This window comes from Babesia bigemina, assembly GCF_000981445.1.
Source record: "Babesia bigemina genome assembly Bbig001, chromosome : V".
Classification (NCBI taxonomy): domain Eukaryota; phylum Apicomplexa; class Aconoidasida; order Piroplasmida; family Babesiidae; genus Babesia; species Babesia bigemina.
The window spans coordinates 308,095-329,350 of NC_027220.1; the positions used below are offsets into that span (position 1 = coordinate 308,095).

Below are 21,256 nucleotides of genomic sequence, written 5' to 3' on the forward strand. Positions count from 1 at the left end.
AGTGTGTCAGGGGAACGCCGAATCCCGCCTCATCGCGTATTACTAGATTATCGTAACAATGGCACAGAGAGTGGTTTTGCGCCGTCGTTGCCGTTACAACACTAAATCCAACAAGCAGCGCGTGGTCAAGACGCCCGGCGCCCGCTTGGTGGTTCAGCGCCGCACCAAGGTCGCGCAGGGCCCGAAGTGTGGCGACTGCAAGCGCAGGCTCGCCGGTATCGCCGCGCTCAGGCCTCACCTCTACCGCAACCTGAAGAAGCGCGAGCGCACTGTTTCGCGCGCCTACGGTGGCGTCCGCTGCCACGGATGTGTCAAAGACAGGTCAGTTGCTCTCCGTGGCGTGTGCCCCCGCCTTATCTGCATCGCTGCACATCTCTCGCAGGATCATCCGTGCCTTCCTCAAGGAGGAACAGAGGGCTTTGAAGAAGGTCATTGAGGCTCGCGAGGCCACCAAAGCCACCGCCGCTGGAAAGGGCAAGGAGGAGAAGAAGGACGCCGCGAAGAAGTCCGCTAAGGCCCCCAAGGCCGAGGGTGCCAAGGAACCCAAGGAGTTCAGGGACTCCAAGGCGCCTAAGAGGAAGTCTGCTCCTAAAGCTTAAACCACTCTTTAATATGCTGTTGGGCGTGTCACCCTCATACAACGCTGCGAGGCCGTAGTTACAATGTGTTTTCATTGCGCCTATGGGCCACGGTAGAAGGCCCTTGACGCTGTTATTTTTGCATTCTGTGCGTCTTTTGCTGCTTAGGGGATTCTGCACGGCGGGCGCAGTCCACCATCCTTCCAGGTATTACGGCACTGGGTTTCTCCACCGCAATTTATCCCACATACCGAACCTCCATTCGCTCAACATGGACAAACGTCAAGACAACATTGAGGCGGCGCCAGTACCGCCCGCAAACCCCAAGGAAGACGCCAAGCAAGCTCGTCTGAGGGCGCGCGGTAGGTCCTTCACAGACATGTATAGCGGTTTAACGTCCGTGTACCGGCGATTCCCGCGCACTTATAGCTACCGTCGTAACGTATATAGCTGTTTGTCGTGATGTGTGCTATTCGCTATTGCGCGATCTCATGCTTTTCCAGAGGAACAAGAACGACAGAAGTTGTTGCTCCTCGAGACTACGGTCTCTGACCTGGATTCGACCTCGTTTGGGTACCTATCTCCCACATTAACTAGCTTGCCTGCGCGCAACTGGGTTGACATCAAGGACGTGGACGATGCGAAGGACCAACTCGTATGGATACGCGGCCGCATCAACGATGTCCGCGGAAAGGGTACGTCGCGCTTCGCATGACCGTTAACCAAGTGTCGCGCAGGTGCTATGTGCTTCATTATCTTGCGCCAGCAGTACCAGTCGCTTCAGTGCATCGTGGACTCACGCCAGGAAATGGTGTCGAAGGACATGGTGAAGTGGTCCGCATCGCTTTCCATGGAGTCCATCGTGGACGTGTTTGGCAAGGTGGTCGTTCCTGATGTACCAGTCGCCTCAACTACGGCCAAATGTAAGTGAACTGACGATTACCATGCCATCAAGGTGTGGGAGTGGGTACACCGGCGTCCAGTGAATCCAAAACTGATAATATAATTGCACAGGCGAACTCCAAGTGCACAAGATCTTTTGCGTCAGCAAGGCCACTCCAACGATGCCGTTCTTGATCCGTGATGCGAACAACACCGACGATGAGGAGGCATGCAAGAACCCAAACGTACGTGATGTCGTTTCCCAGTTCAATGCGCGCAGGTCATCAAGGTCAACCAGGACACCAGGTTGGACAATCGCCCGCTAGATCTCAGGGTGAGTAGCCGTAAAGAAGTGCGTAAACCACATTGCACCTTACAGGCTACGCTCAACCTTGCCATTTTCAAAATACAGTCGGAGATCTGTCAGCAATTCCGCAATTTCCTGATCGAGCGCCAGTTCATCGAGATACATAGCCCCAAACTGCTGGGAGGTACCAGTGAAGGCGGGTGCAACGTGTTTAAGCTGAAATACTTCGACAACGACGCTTGTCTCGCTCAATCCCCGCAACTCTACAAGCAACTGGCGGTTGTGGGCGACTTCCGTCGGGTGTTTGAAATAGGTATAGTTGGCGGCTAATATTGCATGTAAACATAACTTCGCAGGCCCGGTTTTCAGAGCGGAGAACAGCAACACCCATCGCCACCTTTGCGAGTTCGTAGGTCTGGACATGGAGATGGAGTTCAAGGATTCGTACATGGAGGTGGTGGACATGATCGACGACATGCTGAAGAGCATTTTCGAGGGCGTTACCAAGCAGCGTAAAGAGGAAATGGAGATATTCGGGAAGATGCACCCGTCAGTGGAGCCATTGAAGTGGCTGGAACAAACGCCTCGTCTTCGCTTCACCGAGGTTGGCCGAATCTGGTTTGACATGACATCTTTCAGGCCGTGGAAATGTTGCGGGGGACCGAGTTGGCGTCCGAGATACCCGACGACATATCCTCGTACGACTTCTCCACCGAGCAAGAAAAGCGCCTCGGACGCCTGGTGCGGGAGAAGTACAACACTGACTACTACATCATCTACGAGTACCCGCTCAACGCGAGGCCGTTCTACACGATGCCGCTGGAGCGGGATGGCATGATGTTCACGCACAGCTACGACTTCTTCATGCGCGGGGAGGAGATACTGTCCGGCGCCCAGCGCATACACAACCCGGAACTGCTGCTGCGCCGGGCGAAGGAGTGCGGCATCGACCCCAAGACCATATCAAGCTACATAGAGGCATTTAAGATGGGTGTTTCCCCGCACGCGGGCTGCGGTATCGGGTTGGAGCGCGTGGCCATGCTTCTGCTTGGCACCGGCAACATCCGCAAAACTTCGTTGTTCCCCAGGGACCCCAGGCGCCTCACGCCGTGATGTCGCACGTAGTATCAACCCGAACTTGAGGCCAGCTTCCGCTTGAATTGCTCGTATCGTTGCACGTCCTCCTTTTGCACCGACTTCCTGCGCAGAATGAGCGGTTGGAAGGGGGGGCCCACCTAGCGTTCGCCATGGCGACCTTGAAATGTTCGTTGGTAATGTACGGCACCGGGTCCTCTTCACCTTCCTTTAGCGGGCGCCCGCGCTTCATTTCATGTTCGATGCTCTCCCGAATGGCCTCGCGGGCCGCTCGGTGGCATATTTCTGCGATATCGGCACCTGCACGCGTGTCAGCTGTGTCGTGGGATCACGTTGAAAGTATAGCGCACGAAGCTTACCTGAATACCCATCAAGCGCTTCTGCCATCTTGCGAATGTTCACGTCCGGGGCCAGTGGCGAGTTTTTCAGGGCGGCCTTGAAGATGCTCTCCCGGCTCTTGAGATCAGGCAACGATATGTAAATGAGTTGGTCCAGCCTCCCAGGCCTGCAAATTGCCGGATCGAGGATATCGGGCCTGCGGGTTCATTGGCGAGGCGATGTGTCACAACGTACCGGTTGGTGGCCGCTATGATGAAGATGGGCTTCTTCACATTAACGCCGTCGATTTCCGTGAGGATCTGGTTAATGACACGGTCAGCAGCCTCCGATCCGCTGCTGCTCCCGCCACCAGCACCTCCTCGAGTCTTCGCGATGGAGTCGATCTCGTCGAAGAACAGAATGCACGGCGCCGCAGCCCGCGCCTTGTCGAACAACTCGCGCACGTTGGCCTCGGATTCGCCGAACCACATGGTCAGCAACTCCGGTCCCTTGATGGAGATAAAGTTGGCATTGCACTCGTGGGCGATGGCTTTTGCCAACAGCGTCTTCCCACACCCAGGCGGGCCGTAAAACAACACCCCTTTGCTGGACGCCTGGCCGAACTTTCGGAACTTCTCGGGGTGTTCCACCGGGTATTGCACCGTCTCTATGAGCTCCTTTTTGACGTCCTCCAGGCCTCCGACGTCGTCCCACGTGGTCTCGGGGATCTGGACACGGCGCTCACGGAGGGTCGAAGGGTTGCAAATGGCCAGCGCCTCCGCGAAGTGGCGATTCTGAATGACCAGCTTGTTCAGCACCTCGGGCGACACCTTGTCCTCGAACTGCAGCATGTCCAACGAAGCCAGGTTCTCGCGGATGCAGCACATGGCGGCCTCAAAGCACAGCTGCGCGATGTCGGCGCCGACGTACCCGTGGCACTCCTTCGCGATTTTCCTCAGCGACACGTCGGGACTCAGCCTCATGGTGCGCGTTTTGATCTTCAGAATCTCGTAGCGCTCGTCCTCGTCGCACGCCGCAATTTCGATCTCCCGGTCGAAGCGACCGAACCTTCGCAGCGCCATGTCGATGGAGTTGATACGGTTGGTCGCCGCTAGTACGACGACATTCTTGCTGGGCTCGATGCCGTCCATGAGCGTCAGCAGCTGACTGACTATCCGCCTCTCCAGCTCGCTGGGGCTCTTCTCGCGTTTCGTGGCGATGGAGTCGATCTCGTCGATGAAGATGATGGCGGGGGCGTTTTTCGACGCCTTCTCGAACGCCCGGCGAAGCTTTGCCTCGGATTCGCCAACGTGCTTCGACATGATCTCTGGGCCGTTTATAATCACGCAGTGTGCGCCCGTTTCCGACGCAATGGCCCTGGCAATGAGCGTTTTGCCCGTGCCGGGTGGTCCATGCAGAATGACGCCTTTGGGGGGCGATACACCTACTGCCTTGTACACCTCCGGATGCAGGAGTGGCAGCTCTATAAGTTCCCTGATCTTGGACAGCTGCTTGTCCATGCCCCCAATCTCCTCGTACCCCAGCTCGCCGTACGCGCTGTCGTGCTTTTCGCGCGATAACGGCGCGCCGGTACAGTCGAGGATGCTCTCGCCGGAAATAACCCCCGTCTCGGCATCCGAGATGTTGCGGAAGTCGCGATTGTACGACTTCACGCCCATCACCTTGAACTCTATGGTGAAGCAGCTGCTTTCCCTGTGGTCGTCTCTGAGCAGTTTGAGCGCGGTTTTGCTGTCATCCTGGAACTTCACATTTAGCGTCAAATGGTCGCCTAGGCGGACTGGACGCCTCCTGCCCATGGCGATTTCGCGGCTGAAGAAGTCCACGGCGACTTTCATCAGCATCTTGGGGAACGACGCCCGGGCTTCCTGCGGTATTTCGGCAAGGATCGGGGCAACTGTATCGGCAAACGGCAACAATTTGACCACTTTGGCTGGGGGTACGTCCACCAGGAGGTCGACGGATAGCACGTCGCCATGTCTCAGCCTTAGGTTGCGACGGGTGTCCGCGTGGATAATAACACGGTTGTCCGTGATGCTGGGGTCGATCTTCACGATACAAACAGTGTCGCAGCGCTTTTTGCCTCGAACGCGCACCAGGTTGCCTTCTGCCACCCCGAGCTTGTTCGCGGGTTCCTGGCCCATACGGATCTCCACATTGTTGTTGCCTTCGAACGTGTCCCGCAGCACGAACAGATTCGTCGCAACGCCGTCGATTACCTTTTGGTAAAGGCTGCCCGCGCGGCCATCTTTGGCGTTTTCTTCAGTCTCTGCATCAGCGGAAACGGGCTTGTTCGCTGGTAGTCCATTGGCATCCCCGCGGCTGGCGGCATCGGACTTGTCCGCCCACTTCCAGTTGCGGTCGTCGTCAAAAGGGCTAGAGCTGCCGCCTGCGTTGCCACGCCCGCCCCATCCGAACGGAATCAGCGCCGGGTACTTTTGTGAACGCCTGAGCGAACGCGCAGAGCAAGGAGGTGCAGCCACCAGGCGATGACCTCTGTTTTGTTGGTATATGCCGCCGTCTAGGGACGCGGCACGGGGCAACTCCAGCAGACTGGCCACTAGCAGGACACCCAACAGACCAATGCGATATCGCGGCATCCTATAAGAGCGGTCCGCCTATGTCTGCCTGGGCAGACTCATTGCCGTAGATTCCGTCCGTCGGCGCGAACGGTATAGGCTGCCAACACAGTCGGTCACAGTTGCAACACATCAAATGAAAGTTGCGAAATGGCGATGGAAGGTTGCGTAACAGAAGCCAGAAAACCGATTAAGCGGCCTTCCGCCCACCACTGCGCGCGACGGAAGAGCAACGATGCGCGCCGATATATTGCCTACCAGTGATCAAAAGTTATTAAAGGTATTCCCGTATTGCATTGTGAGAAATTATACCGTTGTCTTATGATTAGCAGCTGATTTCTGATGCAATAAACCGTCATAATATTTGTATCTGCTGGTGGACACGGCCTTGCGTGCAGACAAATGGCGAATATGAAGGCTCACATACATGCGTTATACACATGTTTATTTGACAGTTTCCTACGAGCAGCCTAACGCGGCAGACAGTCTATTTGGCGTAGGTCGCAGGCGTTGATGTCGACGTACTACTCCTAAGCGTGGAAAGGCGAAATTTTCATGCTGTTGGTTTGACAAATATCTTGTGATCGTAAATCATGATTCTGCTCTCACACCGCATATCCATGCTTGAACGTACCACCGGTCCAGCATGAAGTAGACGTCATGATTACAGTGATGCTGTAAGTGACCTGAAGCGTGTACACAGGCCCATTTGGAACCATTTACCTCCAAATAGTTGTAATGTGTGACACAAATGGCTAGCAATTTTCTATTACGGCCTGCAAATGCAGCTAAAATACATTTATGTCATACTCACTTCTGCTCACCTGAATCGAGCAATGGAGTACGCATTCTACATGTAATGATGATCATGGGCACATATATCCGGTAAATTACCCATGTGAAGTGGCGCAACTAACCAAACGTTGGACAACATCTGGTGTGTAAGGGTCTCAGCCACCGTCACCATACCTCAGCCGGTAAGCAGCACATCGGTAAAATTCGCGTAATGAACGCAATAGGAGTTAATCAGAATTGCGTTGGAATATGCGCTGGTGTATCATAAGACACATGAATGATGTGACCGTTACACGGTGCAGACAGCACATGATTCGAGGCGGCTTTTAGGACTGTAGACATGAGCATCACCGGCCTAAGCACTGACCGCGCGGCCAGCCACCGCAGCCTGCAGGTTATTGCGGAGGTCAAATGTGTAGTGCGAGAGCTCGTGGAGAACGCCATCGACGCCGGAGCGAACGACATCGGTGTGTTTAACCGCTTTTGATAAACAACGCCTGCAGCCGTCAAACTGATCGATTACGGCACTACATCCATCCGTGTGGTTGACAATGGTCGTGGCATAAAGGAATCCAACTTCGAACAGCTGGGTGGGTAACTGGCTCCTCTTCGTGACTAGGTTGCAGCGCTTCGCAACACGACGTCCAAAATCCAGAACTTCGAAGATATCTTCACGAAGCTCAACAGCCATGGGTTCAGGGTACGGTTGATTACGTCTCGTCAGTAATGCCGAATCCGCAGGGGGAGGCGCTAAACTCAATCGCAAATGTCGGCGTGCTCGATGTGGTGACTCGCGTCGCCGAAGAGGACATGGGATGGGAGTTGAAGTTCAAATCGGACGGAACGCTGCGTGAAAAGAACATGGTGGCGACGAAGGTCGGTTGCGCATGCTGTGATGTGGCAATTGGTTGCAGGTGGGAACTACGGTAACATGCCGCAATCTTTTTGAGCCGTACCCCGTTCGGCGCAACCTTCTGCTCAAAAACGCTAAATCACAAATACCTGGCAGCGTTGGAATCGTGCAGCAATACGCCCTGATCCATCCGGAGATACGCTTTGCCGTCTCCAACGTCTCATCCTCCAGCTACCAAATGCAGAGCCTCTTTACGAGCCCGGGGAGCTGCAATACTATCCGAGAGGTTTCAGAGCAGATTTTTGGCTCCAACTTCGTGAAAAACGTAGTTGATGTTTCGCTCAGCGGCGATGGGTGGAGCGTTGAGGGGGTAATCAGCACGCCGCAGACGGGGCGACAGAGCAAGGACATACAGATCCTTTTCGTGAACCGTCGCCCGGTTGACGAAATGAAGAAGATTAAAAGGTGCCTAAAGGAGGTGCATCGCCAGTTCTCGAGCAGGAACAACGTCGCCTATGTCCTGAACCTGACTATCGATTGCCATCAAGTCGACGTCAACCTGGCACCGGACAAACGCCGCCTATTCTTGATGCAGGAGGAAATTATAACCCAGCAGCTGAAGGAACGGATGGTGGATCTGTATATGATGAAAATGGCGAAGGGATCTCTTGTAAACGACCCACTGTCATTAAAGCAGATGCAGTTCAGCATCTCAGGTGACATGGAACACGGCGACAAGGCGGTGTCTCGCGGAAGTAGCGACGAGTTCAATAGTCGTACCCACAGCGTAGATAAGGCTACGCAAAGTGCGTCAAGCAAAGGTGAGTCCATGGCTGGGATGCTAACTTCGCAAGGAACAAACCAACCGGCAGCACGGGGTGATCTGGTCTTACAGTCACGACTTGGGCTGACCACTGGCGCCTTTCAACAAACAACCTCTAAACTGTCAGAAATGCAACACAACACATATGGTGACGGGGATGCATCCGAGGCAGTCAATTCTGCCTTCATAGCCCTGGAAACGGCTCGGAGTGGAGAGGGCATTATGTCGAAACAGTCAGCAGGGAGGCCCGCATCCGTACGTTTCAGGGAAACAACATCGCATCAGCAAATGCTCGACTCTTATATCATGATGCCAAATCATAACACAAAGCCATCTACGGAACACATGGGCACAGGCGGGTATGAAAGTGAACCACGGAACGACCACAGCGATGCGACCCTAGTAGATACCCACGACGAACTAAATGGAACAATACAACCAACTGTGCAAAGCAATATGCCAATTCGTTCCCAAGGATCGGCTGTTGGAACAAAGTCGTCACAGATGGACATGCACCTGGACTACAAGGACACCATCAGTAACCAAAGGTCGACAGATACACGAGGTAATGCAGGCGTATCGCACTTGCACATGGCAGGTGAGACGAATGTGGAAGTTGACGGAGACACTGAAACGTATAACCGATCATCCAGGCCGGAAAGCGCAAGGAGCTCTGACCCTCAAGCTTCTAATGACAACAGTTTACAGGGACATGATGACGTTAAACTGGACGACAGTGTTAATATATCATCGCAGGGAGTTGCTACTCAGGAGTCGGTAAGCGAGGGCTGCTTCTTCAACGACGACACCCTTAAAGTGAACATGGCACGCCTTTACAACGACAATATGTGCACCACGATCAGTCAGCGCACGTTAAATAGAAACAACTACAGTGAAAATGTGCCTATGCTCAGCGATTATGGAATGATGGACCCGAAGGTATTTCTGAGGATGAAGGTGTGCGGCCAATTCAATAACGGGTTCATCGTCGCCAAACTGGAGGGAACCGAACTGCACACAGAGGAAATACAGTACTCGGTATACCTTATCGATCCACACGCAGCGGACGAGAAAACGAAGTAAGTGCGCTTTTGAGTTACGCTAACCCCCTCAGGTTCGAGCAGTACAACGCCAGCGTAAAAATACACAAACAACCCCTGGTACACCCGCGAAGAGTGGATCTATCCCCATTCCATCAGCAAGTAGGTCATTGGCGCAGACGTGCTAATGCCGCCTTAGGTTGTGCTGGCCAACATAGAGCTGCTGAAGGAGAACGGGTTCGATGCTTTCTTGGTCCCGAAGACCGAGCCCTCGGATGAACCAAAAGCAGCAGTGCAGGAACCGGGAATCTATCTGCGCTCCTTCCCACAATTGATGGGTCAAATACTGGGCGAAGAAGATTTCGTATCTTTCGTGCATGATCTGGCTCAAAACGGGGTCGCAGCGCCTAAGGATAACAAATCCAGCGATGCACGGCAATTTCTCTGGGGCAGCAACACGATATTGCCGCGCCCCAAGCGCATCTGGAACATTTTGGCAACCAGGTATTTTTCATGCCATCGTTCATGACGTTGCTTGTAGAGCCTGCAAAGACGCAGTCAAGCTCGGAGAGCCACTGTCTCTTAAACAAATGGAGAAGATAAAGCGCGGACTCGCCAGTCTGATACACCCCTGGAATTGCCCGCATGGACGGCCGACAATGAAGTGTCTGATAACCACGGAGCAGATGAAGAAAATCATAAACGGCTAGACAGAGCTGCCACTGGAGGCAACGAATGCATACGCGCAACTCAGATGAAGTTTTACGTAGTATGCATGTAGATTTGTACATCGGAGCCGAGTGTCGGTGTGTATGCTGCGTACCGGCCTTCGGCGGCGCCCTGTGCCAGGTGACGTTGCTGCGTGATTCGGGCTGCCCTTTCAGTCAATATTGACAATACAATTCGTGTTTTGTGGTATTTCAAATGAAATACCGGCTAATTTGTTGCACAATCTGGTGCACGGCTCGTGAATGATGGCCAGGACTGGCAGCCTTTTCGCCCAAAGCTAGGTTAGAGAAATGGCCTCCTGCGAGCCACAGCCGTGGCTCCACGAGTTCAGGAGGTGCCTGAAATCGCTGAAGAATCCCGAGGAATATGTCAGCTTCGCTCTTTCGTACAACCCTCATGAGCAGCTCCTGCGCGACCCTCCTGTTTCTGCCCAGGGCCACGATAGGCGGAAACGGTTGGAATCTACGACGAGAAAATGCAGGGACGGCTCGATGTGCAGCGGTATAGTTACCCCGAGCGTCACCGATGTGTACAATTGTGGCACCTCCGCATTCGTGAGGAGCCGTGATGTCCAGTTAGACCTTTCAAAGGTTTACCTGCTGCTTTCCAACGCGAAGGATGTCTCTGCGAAGGGATACCCCAGCGGATATTCGGGAGCAAGACTCCACAATGCTGTTGTGTCTTCGACGCGGAGTGATTCCGGAGAGAGCGACGACGATGGATTCAACTCCAGCAATATAGGAGATGACCATGGCAAACAAACGTCACTTTTAGATCATGTTGTGAGGAGATTTGAACGCTATGTAGTGATCTGCATGGCGCTTGCTGAGCAGTTTCCCTTCGAGCATGCATCATACCAACATTCGCCGGACGTGGACCTTGCGGGGTCGGATAAACGAGAGAAACGCCTGTTGCGCCGATCGCTGACTAACTTCAGGATAAACCCAGGGGACTATCGCAATCTAAGGGGGGTGTCTGATCCGGTGAAGGAAGTTGAAACAGTTACTGCGGACCTCAATGTTGTTACGACCTTGAGTTGGCCATTTTACAGGGATGCCACGTGCGACGATATCTTCAAACTCCTCTGTTACTCCTTGATGAGGGGTAATTTCCAGGCCTTTGATATCATTCTGCAGAATAGCGAACCGTGCATATTGGAGCATGTCAAGGAGAGTTGGTCAGTATTGCTCAGTTACGTTCCCATAGTGGGGGATTACAGAAGGTGCAGAGACCTTTTAGGGACTGTCTTCAGTATATCAGAGCAAGTATCGGATGAAGATTGTAGCAAAGTGATTGACTGGGTACTGTGGAGGACATACGTGATACTGGAGGTAACGAAGTGCTCGTTCCACGTCGCCCTAAAATTCCTTAAGACCATGGCCGTACTTTTGAACAAGATCCAAACTACTAGCGCGATTGTACGATCCAAGTTGTATTTGTTCCGATCTCTTCTGTCTCTGATGAAGCAGTACATCATTTATGTCAGTTTCAAGACTGGGTCCGTTATGACTGTTAAGGAAATCGAGGCGTCAAGCTGCCTCTCCTACCTTGGGTTCCTCCAGCTAAAAGCTAGTGAACGACTTCAACTGTTCATAGAATGCATCGAAATGCCAATCCTCGGCCAGGAAAGTTGCGTGTGTGAAGACAGGTACAGGGATAAGTATGGCATATACAAGGTGTGCCTGCACTGCAAGACCGTTAACGCCACAAACGTAATGACTGTATTCTTCCGGTTGCAGTGTATCAACGAAGACATTAGCGATGTAGACAATGCTTTCTGTGGGCTATCCGAGGAGTTCGGAGTTTTCTTCGCAGAGCTGAAACGATGCGCGAACACTAGTAGCACAGAATGCATGGAGGGCCTGTATCAAACCTTTGATGGTGAAATAAGCACAGATCTCTTCGAGACCCTGTATGCGCTAACAAATGCGCTACTGGTGTCCGGGCACCGCGAAGTGGCATGCAACACGGTTTTCCGCTTACTGTTCGACCGCAGCTCTCGTTATAACCTTTTGGAGAACTACTTCGTATATAAGTCGATTTTCTCCCTGTTTGGCATAACCAACGATGCTTCGGACGATGGTAATGCAGCTGTGCTGGCCCATGAAGCAAGTCGGACAGCAAATGTGGGTAATTCGTGCCTACAGAGATTGTCCAGGGATCACACTACCGCGTGCAGCTACAGCAGGTCGGAACCTGCCGACCCGGATTACCTGGATTTCATTAGAACTAGGAATAGTGGGGATGGGAAAGTAACGTTGGCATTGGTTTTGAAGGCGGTCAGGTGTCAGCTCAACTTCATGGAGGCTGTGCTGAATTTAATGTCCATAATGCGAATGTTGCCCCTGAATTTTTCGAAGTTGCATATCGGAATAGCTGAACTCACAGAAGCGCTCTGTGACCAGGACAGGGCCGCCTCGCTTATTCAGAAGATTCTCGTACGTATAATTGACAAACGCCCGTCCGTGGATGACTTTCGCATGTGCATACATGCCCTGCAGGACATCGCCGCACATATCAACGGGTTATCTCTGCAAGACTTGCACATGATGTTCTTCTTCACCATATGCATCTCTTCTAGCGAGGTAGGGTACTTGGATGCGCAAATCCAAGTCTGGTTCGCCTCTTCGAGCAAGGGAATAGACAAGATCGGGATGTTCCTCATGGCCTCACTGTCTGCTGTGAAGGCTGTAATCTACAGGTTAAGTGGCGAGCAACACGTGAACTTCGCAATGGCTAAGCTGGTCACTGAATTATCGCACGGGCTTCATGAGGGGGCAGCCGACTGGAAATATCTCAAGCACCCAATTTACGAATCGGCCATAAAAATGCACGAAATGATACAAGTATACCTGGACTTTTTAGGCATCGATTGGGATGGGAACCTAGTAAATGAGGGTGGCAGCGTTCTCAGTTTCATAGAGAGTGGCGACAACGTGCAGTACATTCCTGACTATGAAATAATCATCAGCGATATCAGGCGCTTGGGGATGTTCCAAAGAATATCTACAGTTGCAACTACCACCTCCCTGTTCTCCAGTAATGTGCAGGGGAAGCACAAGAAGTTGGGCTACAACCTATACAACAACAAAACCGAACTAATGGAGCATGCACTCAGCAGCCTGGCTGCCTGCTACTTAGAAAGTGCCGAAAAGGCGTCGCCGGACACCGAGACATATTGGGAGTGCCGTATTTTTGCATCAATCTTGCGCGGTGCATATATGGACGGCGGGGAAGGTTTTGTGTACGGTGAAGGCCAAATGACAAAGCGATTGTGCCAAATTCGTGATGACGCCTTACTGGTGCTACCGGCGAAAGCACGCAAGGATATTCTAGCGATGTTGGGGTTGATACTTAATCTCGTACAGGAAAGCCAGTCGCATGGAAACGCTGAGAGCTCGGCAGTGGAAAGCGCCGCAATGTCCGTGTTGATGTGGCGACTACTAGCTTCATCGTATGTTAGGTCGGCTGATTTCGGAGGCCTGGCAAAACTGTGTGCACAGTTTGCTAACGATGAACTCCCTGCATTCATTAGGTTTTTGAAGGAGAACACGTTCCACATTGCACCGATACAGCTTGATTCGGCAAGTGAAGCATCCGACTTGTGCGCCTCGAGCATCACACTCTTCGAGGTCATCACAGGACCTGACTGTGACACGGAGTCGACGCAGAATGCAGGAAATGAACTGGTCGTGAACGATTTTGTGTTACGAAACTGCATTCTTAAGCTGCTGGGCAAGGTTAATTTGGCCAAGATCGAGGTATGCCAGCCGGACAAAATGAAAATTTCGTTCGACAAACTGGCGCATCGTTTCACCGGCAACACTGCCAGCGTGCTGCTGAGCAAGGCTCTGGGTAAGGCGGAAACCGGGCTCTCTTCCATTAACTTGAAGAAGATGCAGTTCGAGACTCTGAAAGGCAAATTCTTTTCATCCGCTAAGAAAAGCACGGATATCTTTGACGGCCGTTTCCTACCCGTTTTGAATTTCTACAACACGGCGGTTTTGTGCATCACAGATTACGACTTCTCCGATCCTGCCAAAGTAGGGGACGGGAAGGCCGACGACCAAGACGTGATACGGTGGCGCTCAGTTGTGCGTTTTGACGTTGTCCAACTGCTACGCGTGGACGTCGAGCTAGGTGTCATGATGATGCTTGAAATGTGCAACTTCACGATGAACATCTTGTTTATCGAGCAGATGCACAAGATATTCCACAACATCAATGTACATCTGTGCATGCGCATTATACAGGTCTTGCGTTCGCGTCTCAGCAAGCTGGGTTGGCATCAATCGCTGATTGCACATCTGGAATCCATAGAGGGATTTCTGTCACTCTTCCTCGTTTTCCCAGGTGAGGTTGACATTTACATCGGTCGCTTCATAGCGAGCTCAACCTACCGGGCGGATTTCTTTGCACAAGTGGCCGAGTACGTCCTGGAAGATGTCAATGCGTTCTTGCAGATTTATAAGTGTCTCGATGCCCTGTTCTCGTGTAAGGAGGCTGACAGAGAATCGTCTCCCAGCTTTAACGCGCCACTAGGACTCGGAGATCTGACGAACGCACTATGGACGAACATATGTCTCCCAGAGCACCACTGCAGGATTACGGATCCGCTAATCGTTAGCGAATATGTCAGCATCCTTCTTCAGTCGTTGGAGAAGACATTCTGGGCCTCCGATCCGGATGATCTCTTGGATAAGATTAGGTCTATTGAGCCAGAGTTCCTAAATTTTGGCGCGCAGTATCGCAACTGTTTGCTCTCCATGTACGACTGCTACGTGCAGAAACGAATGCACAAACCGGGCAATTGGCTGTGCTGGAGAAAGCTTGTTTACAGGTACTTGCAGGTGTATCCTGAAGAAGAAACCTTTTTCGGCGACCTCTTCAGGCCCGCGTCGAATGAAGTGTTGAGGCTCCTGGAGGTCGTCGAACGCACCACCGACGGTTTCGACATCACGGAGGTCGACGACTTCGATATGTTTAAAAGGCAGCTGCTGCGTAAGGTTAACGTCCGCAACTACTTCGAGATCGTCAACGCAATGCGACATGTCGACGGGGAAGCGGCAAAGGTCCTCCTGGAATTCGTCCGCAGCGACATTCACGGCGCTGAGTACGTGACCGGGTTCAATGCGGCGCGTGCGCTGCACAGTCTCGACGTGGAGACAGCCTCGCGGTGGTAGCGGCGCGACACGCCGGCAACAACAACGCATCTAAGCTAATATAGAACTGTAGTGGGTTGTATACATGCAGTTGTCCCACGCTGGACACGCGGGGAGCTTGCGACCGAATAGATGTGCAAAATCTAGCTTAGCAACATAGTCCACATTTCATGACCTAGAGTGTGCATTTGAGAGTATGGTACATTCACGCAATACGCATCGCACTGAAGCTGCGGGACTTATCGTAGGGCTTGGGGTGTTCCGCGAGCAGCTTTATGTCTGAGCTCTTGTCCCAGTCGAGGCAATCGTCATTGGCCTTCCACGCGCGGTTGTAACCATCCATCTGCTGGAAGAAAGACCAGCGATCCCACTCGCGCTTGGGCAGACACAGCTTCTCCCTTATGGCGCCCTTGATCTCACCCAACGTCCAACGGGGATGTACCAGAACCTGGAACGGGTGGCCAAAGGTCTCGTGGTCAGGGGTCTGATGCATGACCGTCAGCAGCACACGTTCGCCGTTTTTAAGGCTCTCCTGCTCCTCGTAAGACCAGTCAGGCTCTACCCTTATTGGCGCAGCGAGGATGTTGCGGATGTTGGTGTTGACGTAATGCGGAAGGTCCCGCATGAGTCCCGATGGCTCGACAACCACGAACGAATCAGACAAGCACTCGACCATGCGCATTCTGACATTCGGCCCTAGATTTGCGATGCGAACAACCATGTCGCAGACCTCCCCAACAGTGATGCCTGCCGGAGCCTTGCCCATGCACACTCCTGTACACTCTACGCGACGGTTGAAAACCTGGACTACAAAGTTCAGCGACACTCCATCACACTTCACCGTCAAGTCGCTGTAACACTGGGGAAAGACTGCCATGTAAATGACGTTAGGCTTGTTGCTACCGCCCTCAAAGCGGCTATTAAGTGAATTAGCCAACGGCACTCCCCCCATCATTTCTTCACGGCCGGTGTCGCGACCAGAGTCGAGAATGCCAGTATCGCTGCCCGATATGGTGCGGTTTGGAAGTGCGAGAACGTTGCCGATGCCATTTGCATTTCCAGTGCCGCTTGCAGCGCTTATATCCGTTTGGCATGCGCTGTCAACGCTGTGGTCACTGCATTGCGCATTGCTGTTTATGCTGCCTGACCTCATCACCGCATCCCTGTTGGCGTTGTCGTGTCTCACGGCCTTCCCCAAAGCGGTGAACAGATTAGACAAGGGCTTCTGGACGAAACCGAGTGAGCCATCGCGGTGGCAGAAGTCGTCGATCGACGCCGGGCGCATCCAAATAGACTCCAACTTGTGTGGTTGGTGGGCATAAAATAACACGTGCGCGGGGTCAACACCCATGGACCAGCAGACATATCGAAGAGCATGTTTGCAAGGTACCCTGAGGTCAAGCGTGAACTGCACGGTCTTCAAAGGCCCTGCTACCTTGGGCGACTCTTCGAAGGACTTTGGCGACGGATCGTCTACACTTCCCACAGCCTTGACTATGGAGCCACAACAATTCACCCACGCACCCAACTGCTCAAAAGGGTTGTACAGCTCGAACGTTATCGTCACGACGTTCAGGCGCCAATCGATAAAGCTCGGGAAGTCGTAGATGGGAAACATGTTCACGCTCTGGTACTTCAAAATCTCAGTCGCAGCGAACGATTCCCAACGCGCTCTCATGTCCCTGAATGCGATCGTGTGAGGGCTGATACTGGCGCCAGGGGCCTCGCCACTTTGCAGGTAGTCAGCAGACACGTGGAACAGGGGTCCCGAAAGGGCCCCCTCCAGAACTGGGCGAGTTTCAACGAAGTCCTCTTTCAGCGTGAATTTCGTATCTATCTCCTCCACCAAACGGCGCATAGATTCGGTAGGACGGAAGTTGAAAACCAGCAAGTCGCCATTTCCCAGGTGCTGCTCCTTCAGTGTCTTGTTCAGCGCAACCGCCTCATACAGGCCGGACTGCTCGACGTACCAATTCAGGTGCAAGGACTCCTCGTGAAGTATTTGGTTTAATATGGCGTCCATTTCCCGAACTGATTTGCTACTCATGTCCACGGATCCAATCCTGGAAACGCAACGTTCAATAGCGCTCACATGGTATGGCGTGATCAGGCCTTCGGTCATGAAGCGCGCCAACTTGCACAAAGCCGGTCCTGCAACCTGCAGGATCGTACCTTCCGGTGAGAGGTAGACCACATCGATGCATATCAGCCGTTCTCCATCCGGGTTTTCCGAGAAAATGTCGAAGTACTTAATGAAGAACAAGCTCGAAGACTGAATTGACGCACAGTGCATAGGCCGGGGGACGTAGAGAATATACAGCGTAGGGTCGTACACCTGGAAAACGTCGTGGCGAATCTGAGAAACAATCGATTGCAACGTGTCGTCGGAGACCTCCTGATGACCACGAACTTCAGCAAGGCAGCAGAAACGATGGGTGCTCCTGTTTATACCCATTACATGGAAGTTCTCCGGCCCGGCATACACATCCGTATCTGGTTTGGCAAACATGTTCCCAATGCGCTTCAGGGCTTCAGAGAGCACGGTGGAGCGATCGAACGTAATAACCTTGCCGCCCAGCCAGCCCATAAAAGGCTGGTCCATAAACTTAAGGCCCTCGAAATCCGATTTTTCGAAAACCTTGACCTTGATGGACTGACTCAGACGTTCACGCACGCGGTGGCGCATCGCAGCAAGACGATCCTGCATACAACATCGGGTGATCATGCTGTACCCCTCGCTCACGGGGTCGCAGTCGCCGAGGATGTCCCCAGCCGCACTTTTCAAGACGTATATAAGGATGTACGCGTTGTAATTCTTGGTTCGCCGAGAGGGACGGGGTGACGACTCGTTTTCTGCTGAACAGTAATTGTAGCAGTCTGGTTCCTCGCCGCCGAAGTTGTCACCGATCACCGCGTACTCGCTGACCTTGGCCACATTCTCATCGTCGAAACGATGCCATTGCCTTTTGTCCGACGCCGCAAAGGCGTAGTAGTGGCCGCTGTTAATCGACCCGTGGTGCACGGACACGGCCTGAAGCACATACTGACCGCCGGTAGGGCAGAAGGGAGATAGGTCAATCTCCTTGTAGAACTCAAAACGGTCGTTCAGCTTCACAGTGTCCATGCGCTGCAGGTCGAAAGTGAACCTCTTCAGCAAGAAAACGCAAACGGGCGGGAATTTCAGGAAACGGATGCCTTTGCGGGCACGCTGTTTACCGTGACCCTCAGCCTCGTACATGTTGTCGCCACTGAGAATCTCCGCCTCCGTCAACTTCTTTAACGAGTCGTAAATATCGGAACAACCCTGAATGTCAAGCTGAATGTCCTCAAAGGTTTCCATGCGAGACGACTTGTAATCGATGTCGATGCACTCAATGTAAGTTTCCATCTCACCTTCGAACATCTGCTTGACGGAACCCTCCACAGGTGTGCCCTTCATTTGCTCCTCCATTTTGTCAAGCAGCAGCTTCAAAAGCTCGTGCGAATCCTGCTGCGTAAACATGTCCGAGGAGTCCCAGCCAAAAGAACGCATCAGCTCCTTGCAAGGAGGCGCATGCTGTGCGTAGCGCAGCTTGTAAAAAAGATTTTGCAGCGCCAAGCCCACGCTGGGGACCTTCTTCTGCTCTTCCTCTTCTTCCATCAAAATGGCACGGCAATCACGCTCATCCATATTGCTGTCAACGAACAAGTCACTGTTATCCGCGGAGCCCTCGTTATCTTCATTATTAAATTCGCTGTGCTCGTGAGACTTACGTTTGGAGTTCTTGTACCCATTGTTGGATTGGACCTCGCTGGGGTGGCAATCACGCATTTCGCTCTGCAGTCGCTTCATAATCTCATACGACTGCTCTCCGATCATCTCGTCAACACGGAAGTTGAGGCTGTAGACCGCTTTGCGGAATTTGGTGATGCTGTACAAACTTTGGAGCAGCGCATTCATGTAGCACGTCGCCCCGTGGTTCTGCAACCCAACGAAGCCAGTAGCCTTCCGGCAGTCATACCCATGTTCACGCGCAGCGCGATTGACCTCAGCACCAATAGGGTATACCCCTGCGCGCAGCACCAGGTCACCGTTTTCGTTCAGAAAGCCGCCATCGACCAACTGTGTGTGGGTAAGAATACCCTGCCACCCGCGGTCGGCCTCTGAACTCGAAAAATTGAAGCTGTCCGCCTTGTATACAGACAAGTGCACATCCTTGTGATTTAGGACAATCACGCAGAAACGGGTGCTGTAACACACCCAATTCTCAGGCCAGTCGTCCTTCGCAGTGCCCTCGACATACGCGGATATGTGATATTCCTGAATCCCCGAATCGCCTTCCGGCTGCGGAGAGACAGGAAAAAACATAATCCGGAACCTGAAGTTCGGAATGTCCTTCCATTCCGAAAAGACGGTCAAATTTTGCAGCCTTCGTATCTCTTCATTGGGGTCCCCTTCTTTTAACAACCGCGAAAGAGGCTCGATAACCTTGCCCCTAAAATCCGATACGACCAGCTCAACTTCGTTAGCAGAAATTGGCGGCATACGATCAGGCGCCTCCTGATCCACGTACCAATGCATCCTTGAAGCGCTAATCTTATACGTGCCACCCACCAAACCGCCGTGCGCCGCGGAAATATAGAAGTATAGCACACTCTAGTAATCGCGCAACGCCATTTCGACTCGTCTACTTGGCCTGGAATGCTGGTAAACGGGAATCTTACTGGACGAGTGACCAACTGGCAGAGCGATGATGATTCATTAAAATATGACTAGTATTGGATGTTTTACGGATTACACATCAAATAGTAAATGCAATGGCTTTGAACCGACAAACTTAACCATCTGCGTATCCGCTAAAACGGCGACACATTGCTGTCGGAGGCTCTATACCTGCCCCATGGGAGAGTAATCGGGGACACCCTAATTACACGTTAGCGGAAGCATATCGAGAATATGGCTCCGCTATTTTTCAACGGACGTTAGTGGCCTGTCGGTGTGGCCTTCCGCCCGGCGTCGCCATGAAGGTAGCCTTCGTCGGATTCTTATGTGCATCGCTGCAACACACAACTAGCAGCGGTGATATGGCTCTGTGCGCGCGCAAAAACGGGGGTGCAAATGCTTCGCGCGTTCATAAGGACAAACGTAAGTGTTTGGACGATTTCATGCCCGCGCAAACACACCGTTCAGATGAGATAACGTATCGCCTTCCTGCGTACACCTATACGCAGAAGTTGGAAGATTATGCGCACTTTAAGTGAGTTCAAAAAATTTTGTGTCTATCACTGTTTTAACGGGTGTGCGAGTTTGTCCTTGTGCCAATGTCTGCGCAAGGTTTTCGATGATTCTGCACGTCAAACGGTTTTCTAAGCCCACACATGACAGGCCGTTTGTAAATTACATATGATATTATCGGTATCCGTTGAAATCGAGCTCATTATGGCCTGAGCGACTGCTCACGTAAAACACCGGATCGCGGTTTGACCGCTGTTTTGGTGCGTAGCTGAGTATCGCCGGTCTTGAGAACAGTCTGTAGATGTTGTATAAAAATGTTAGTGTTGTATTGTGTGATCTCTGACCCAGCGCTATATTGCGTCAATGTAGGGACCCTGGAAGGATCGCAACTGCTATGTGGAGGGATTACGTAGACAACAGCGGGCAATCCGGTGCGAAACTTAACCGACCGCTGCGTCACTACCCTGCACACCATTACAGGCGTGAAATAGGGCAGAAGATTGGATTGCAACGCAAGGAAGCTCGGCTACGGAATGTTCTTAGAGCCTCCACCATGGCAAGTGCCAAAAATGACGTCAAGGCTCTGAACTATACACACCAGCCTGTTGTCTTAGATGCCTTAAAACATTATGAGGTGTGGCGAAATTTGTCTCTGGCAAGGCAAACATCGCAGCAGTAATAAACGTGGCATATCGGTACAGCCGTTTGTTAACAATGCTCCAGTTAAGCTGGAAATGTGATGCAGCATTGGCCTCAGGCGCGTTTACAATGAATGCAGTGAGCGGAGAGCATTCTATTAAAGATTAAGAGGTGGTTTTATACCCATTGCTGTTGATTGTTGGCCTTAACATGAATTGCCCTC

At 52.4% G+C, this 21,256-nt stretch overlaps 7 protein-coding genes across 7 annotated transcripts; 5 read left to right on the forward strand and 2 right to left on the reverse strand.

The window, feature by feature from the left end:
* Nucleotides 1-58: 58 nt before the first annotated feature.
* Nucleotides 59-599, forward strand: BBBOND_0405350 (ribosomal protein L34, putative; the record flags this gene model as incomplete). The annotated part of the gene is made up of 2 exons (XM_012914783.1): nucleotides 59-321; nucleotides 383-599. The coding sequence occupies 2 exons, from the start codon at nucleotides 59-61 to the stop codon at nucleotides 597-599; spliced, it is 480 nt and encodes a 159-aa protein (XP_012770237.1).
* An 82-nt stretch (nucleotides 600-681) lies between these two features.
* Nucleotides 682-2,880, forward strand: BBBOND_0405360 (aspartyl-tRNA synthetase, putative; the record flags this gene model as incomplete). Its single annotated transcript, XM_012914784.1, has 8 exons — nucleotides 682-940; nucleotides 1,082-1,273; nucleotides 1,316-1,501; nucleotides 1,593-1,705; nucleotides 1,741-1,794; nucleotides 1,840-2,080; nucleotides 2,124-2,371; nucleotides 2,407-2,880. The coding sequence occupies 8 exons, from the start codon at nucleotides 682-684 to the stop codon at nucleotides 2,878-2,880; spliced, it is 1,767 nt and encodes a 588-aa protein (XP_012770238.1).
* A 14-nt stretch (nucleotides 2,881-2,894) lies between these two features.
* Nucleotides 2,895-5,798, reverse strand: BBBOND_0405370 (-Transitional endoplasmic reticulum ATPase; the record flags this gene model as incomplete). The annotated part of the gene is made up of 4 exons (XM_012914785.1): nucleotides 2,895-2,967; nucleotides 3,003-3,162; nucleotides 3,222-3,397; nucleotides 3,436-5,798. 4 exons carry the CDS (start codon nucleotides 5,796-5,798, stop codon nucleotides 2,895-2,897), a joined length of 2,772 nt encoding a protein of 923 aa, XP_012770239.1.
* A 1,114-nt stretch (nucleotides 5,799-6,912) lies between these two features.
* Nucleotides 6,913-9,998, forward strand: BBBOND_0405380 (DNA mismatch repair protein, putative; the record flags this gene model as incomplete). The annotated part of the gene is made up of 8 exons (XM_012914786.1): nucleotides 6,913-7,039; nucleotides 7,076-7,162; nucleotides 7,199-7,272; nucleotides 7,314-7,448; nucleotides 7,487-9,327; nucleotides 9,363-9,450; nucleotides 9,488-9,792; nucleotides 9,830-9,998. The coding sequence occupies 8 exons, from the start codon at nucleotides 6,913-6,915 to the stop codon at nucleotides 9,996-9,998; spliced, it is 2,826 nt and encodes a 941-aa protein (XP_012770240.1).
* Nucleotides 9,999-10,307: 309 nt separating this feature from the next.
* Nucleotides 10,308-15,200, forward strand: BBBOND_0405390 (hypothetical protein, conserved; the record flags this gene model as incomplete). The annotated part of the gene is made up of 1 exon (XM_012914787.1): nucleotides 10,308-15,200. One exon carries the CDS (start codon nucleotides 10,308-10,310, stop codon nucleotides 15,198-15,200), a length of 4,893 nt encoding a protein of 1,630 aa, XP_012770241.1.
* A 184-nt stretch (nucleotides 15,201-15,384) lies between these two features.
* Nucleotides 15,385-19,740, reverse strand: BBBOND_0405400 (ubiquitin carboxyl-terminal hydrolase, putative; the record flags this gene model as incomplete). The annotated part of the gene is made up of 1 exon (XM_012914788.1): nucleotides 15,385-19,740. The coding sequence occupies one exon, from the start codon at nucleotides 19,738-19,740 to the stop codon at nucleotides 15,385-15,387; it is 4,356 nt and encodes a 1,451-aa protein (XP_012770242.1).
* Nucleotides 19,741-20,243: 503 nt separating this feature from the next.
* Nucleotides 20,244-21,073, forward strand: BBBOND_0405410 (hypothetical protein, conserved; the record flags this gene model as incomplete). The annotated part of the gene is made up of 2 exons (XM_012914789.1): nucleotides 20,244-20,416; nucleotides 20,764-21,073. 2 exons carry the CDS (start codon nucleotides 20,244-20,246, stop codon nucleotides 21,071-21,073), a joined length of 483 nt encoding a protein of 160 aa, XP_012770243.1.
* Between the last annotated feature and the right edge of the window lie 183 nt (nucleotides 21,074-21,256).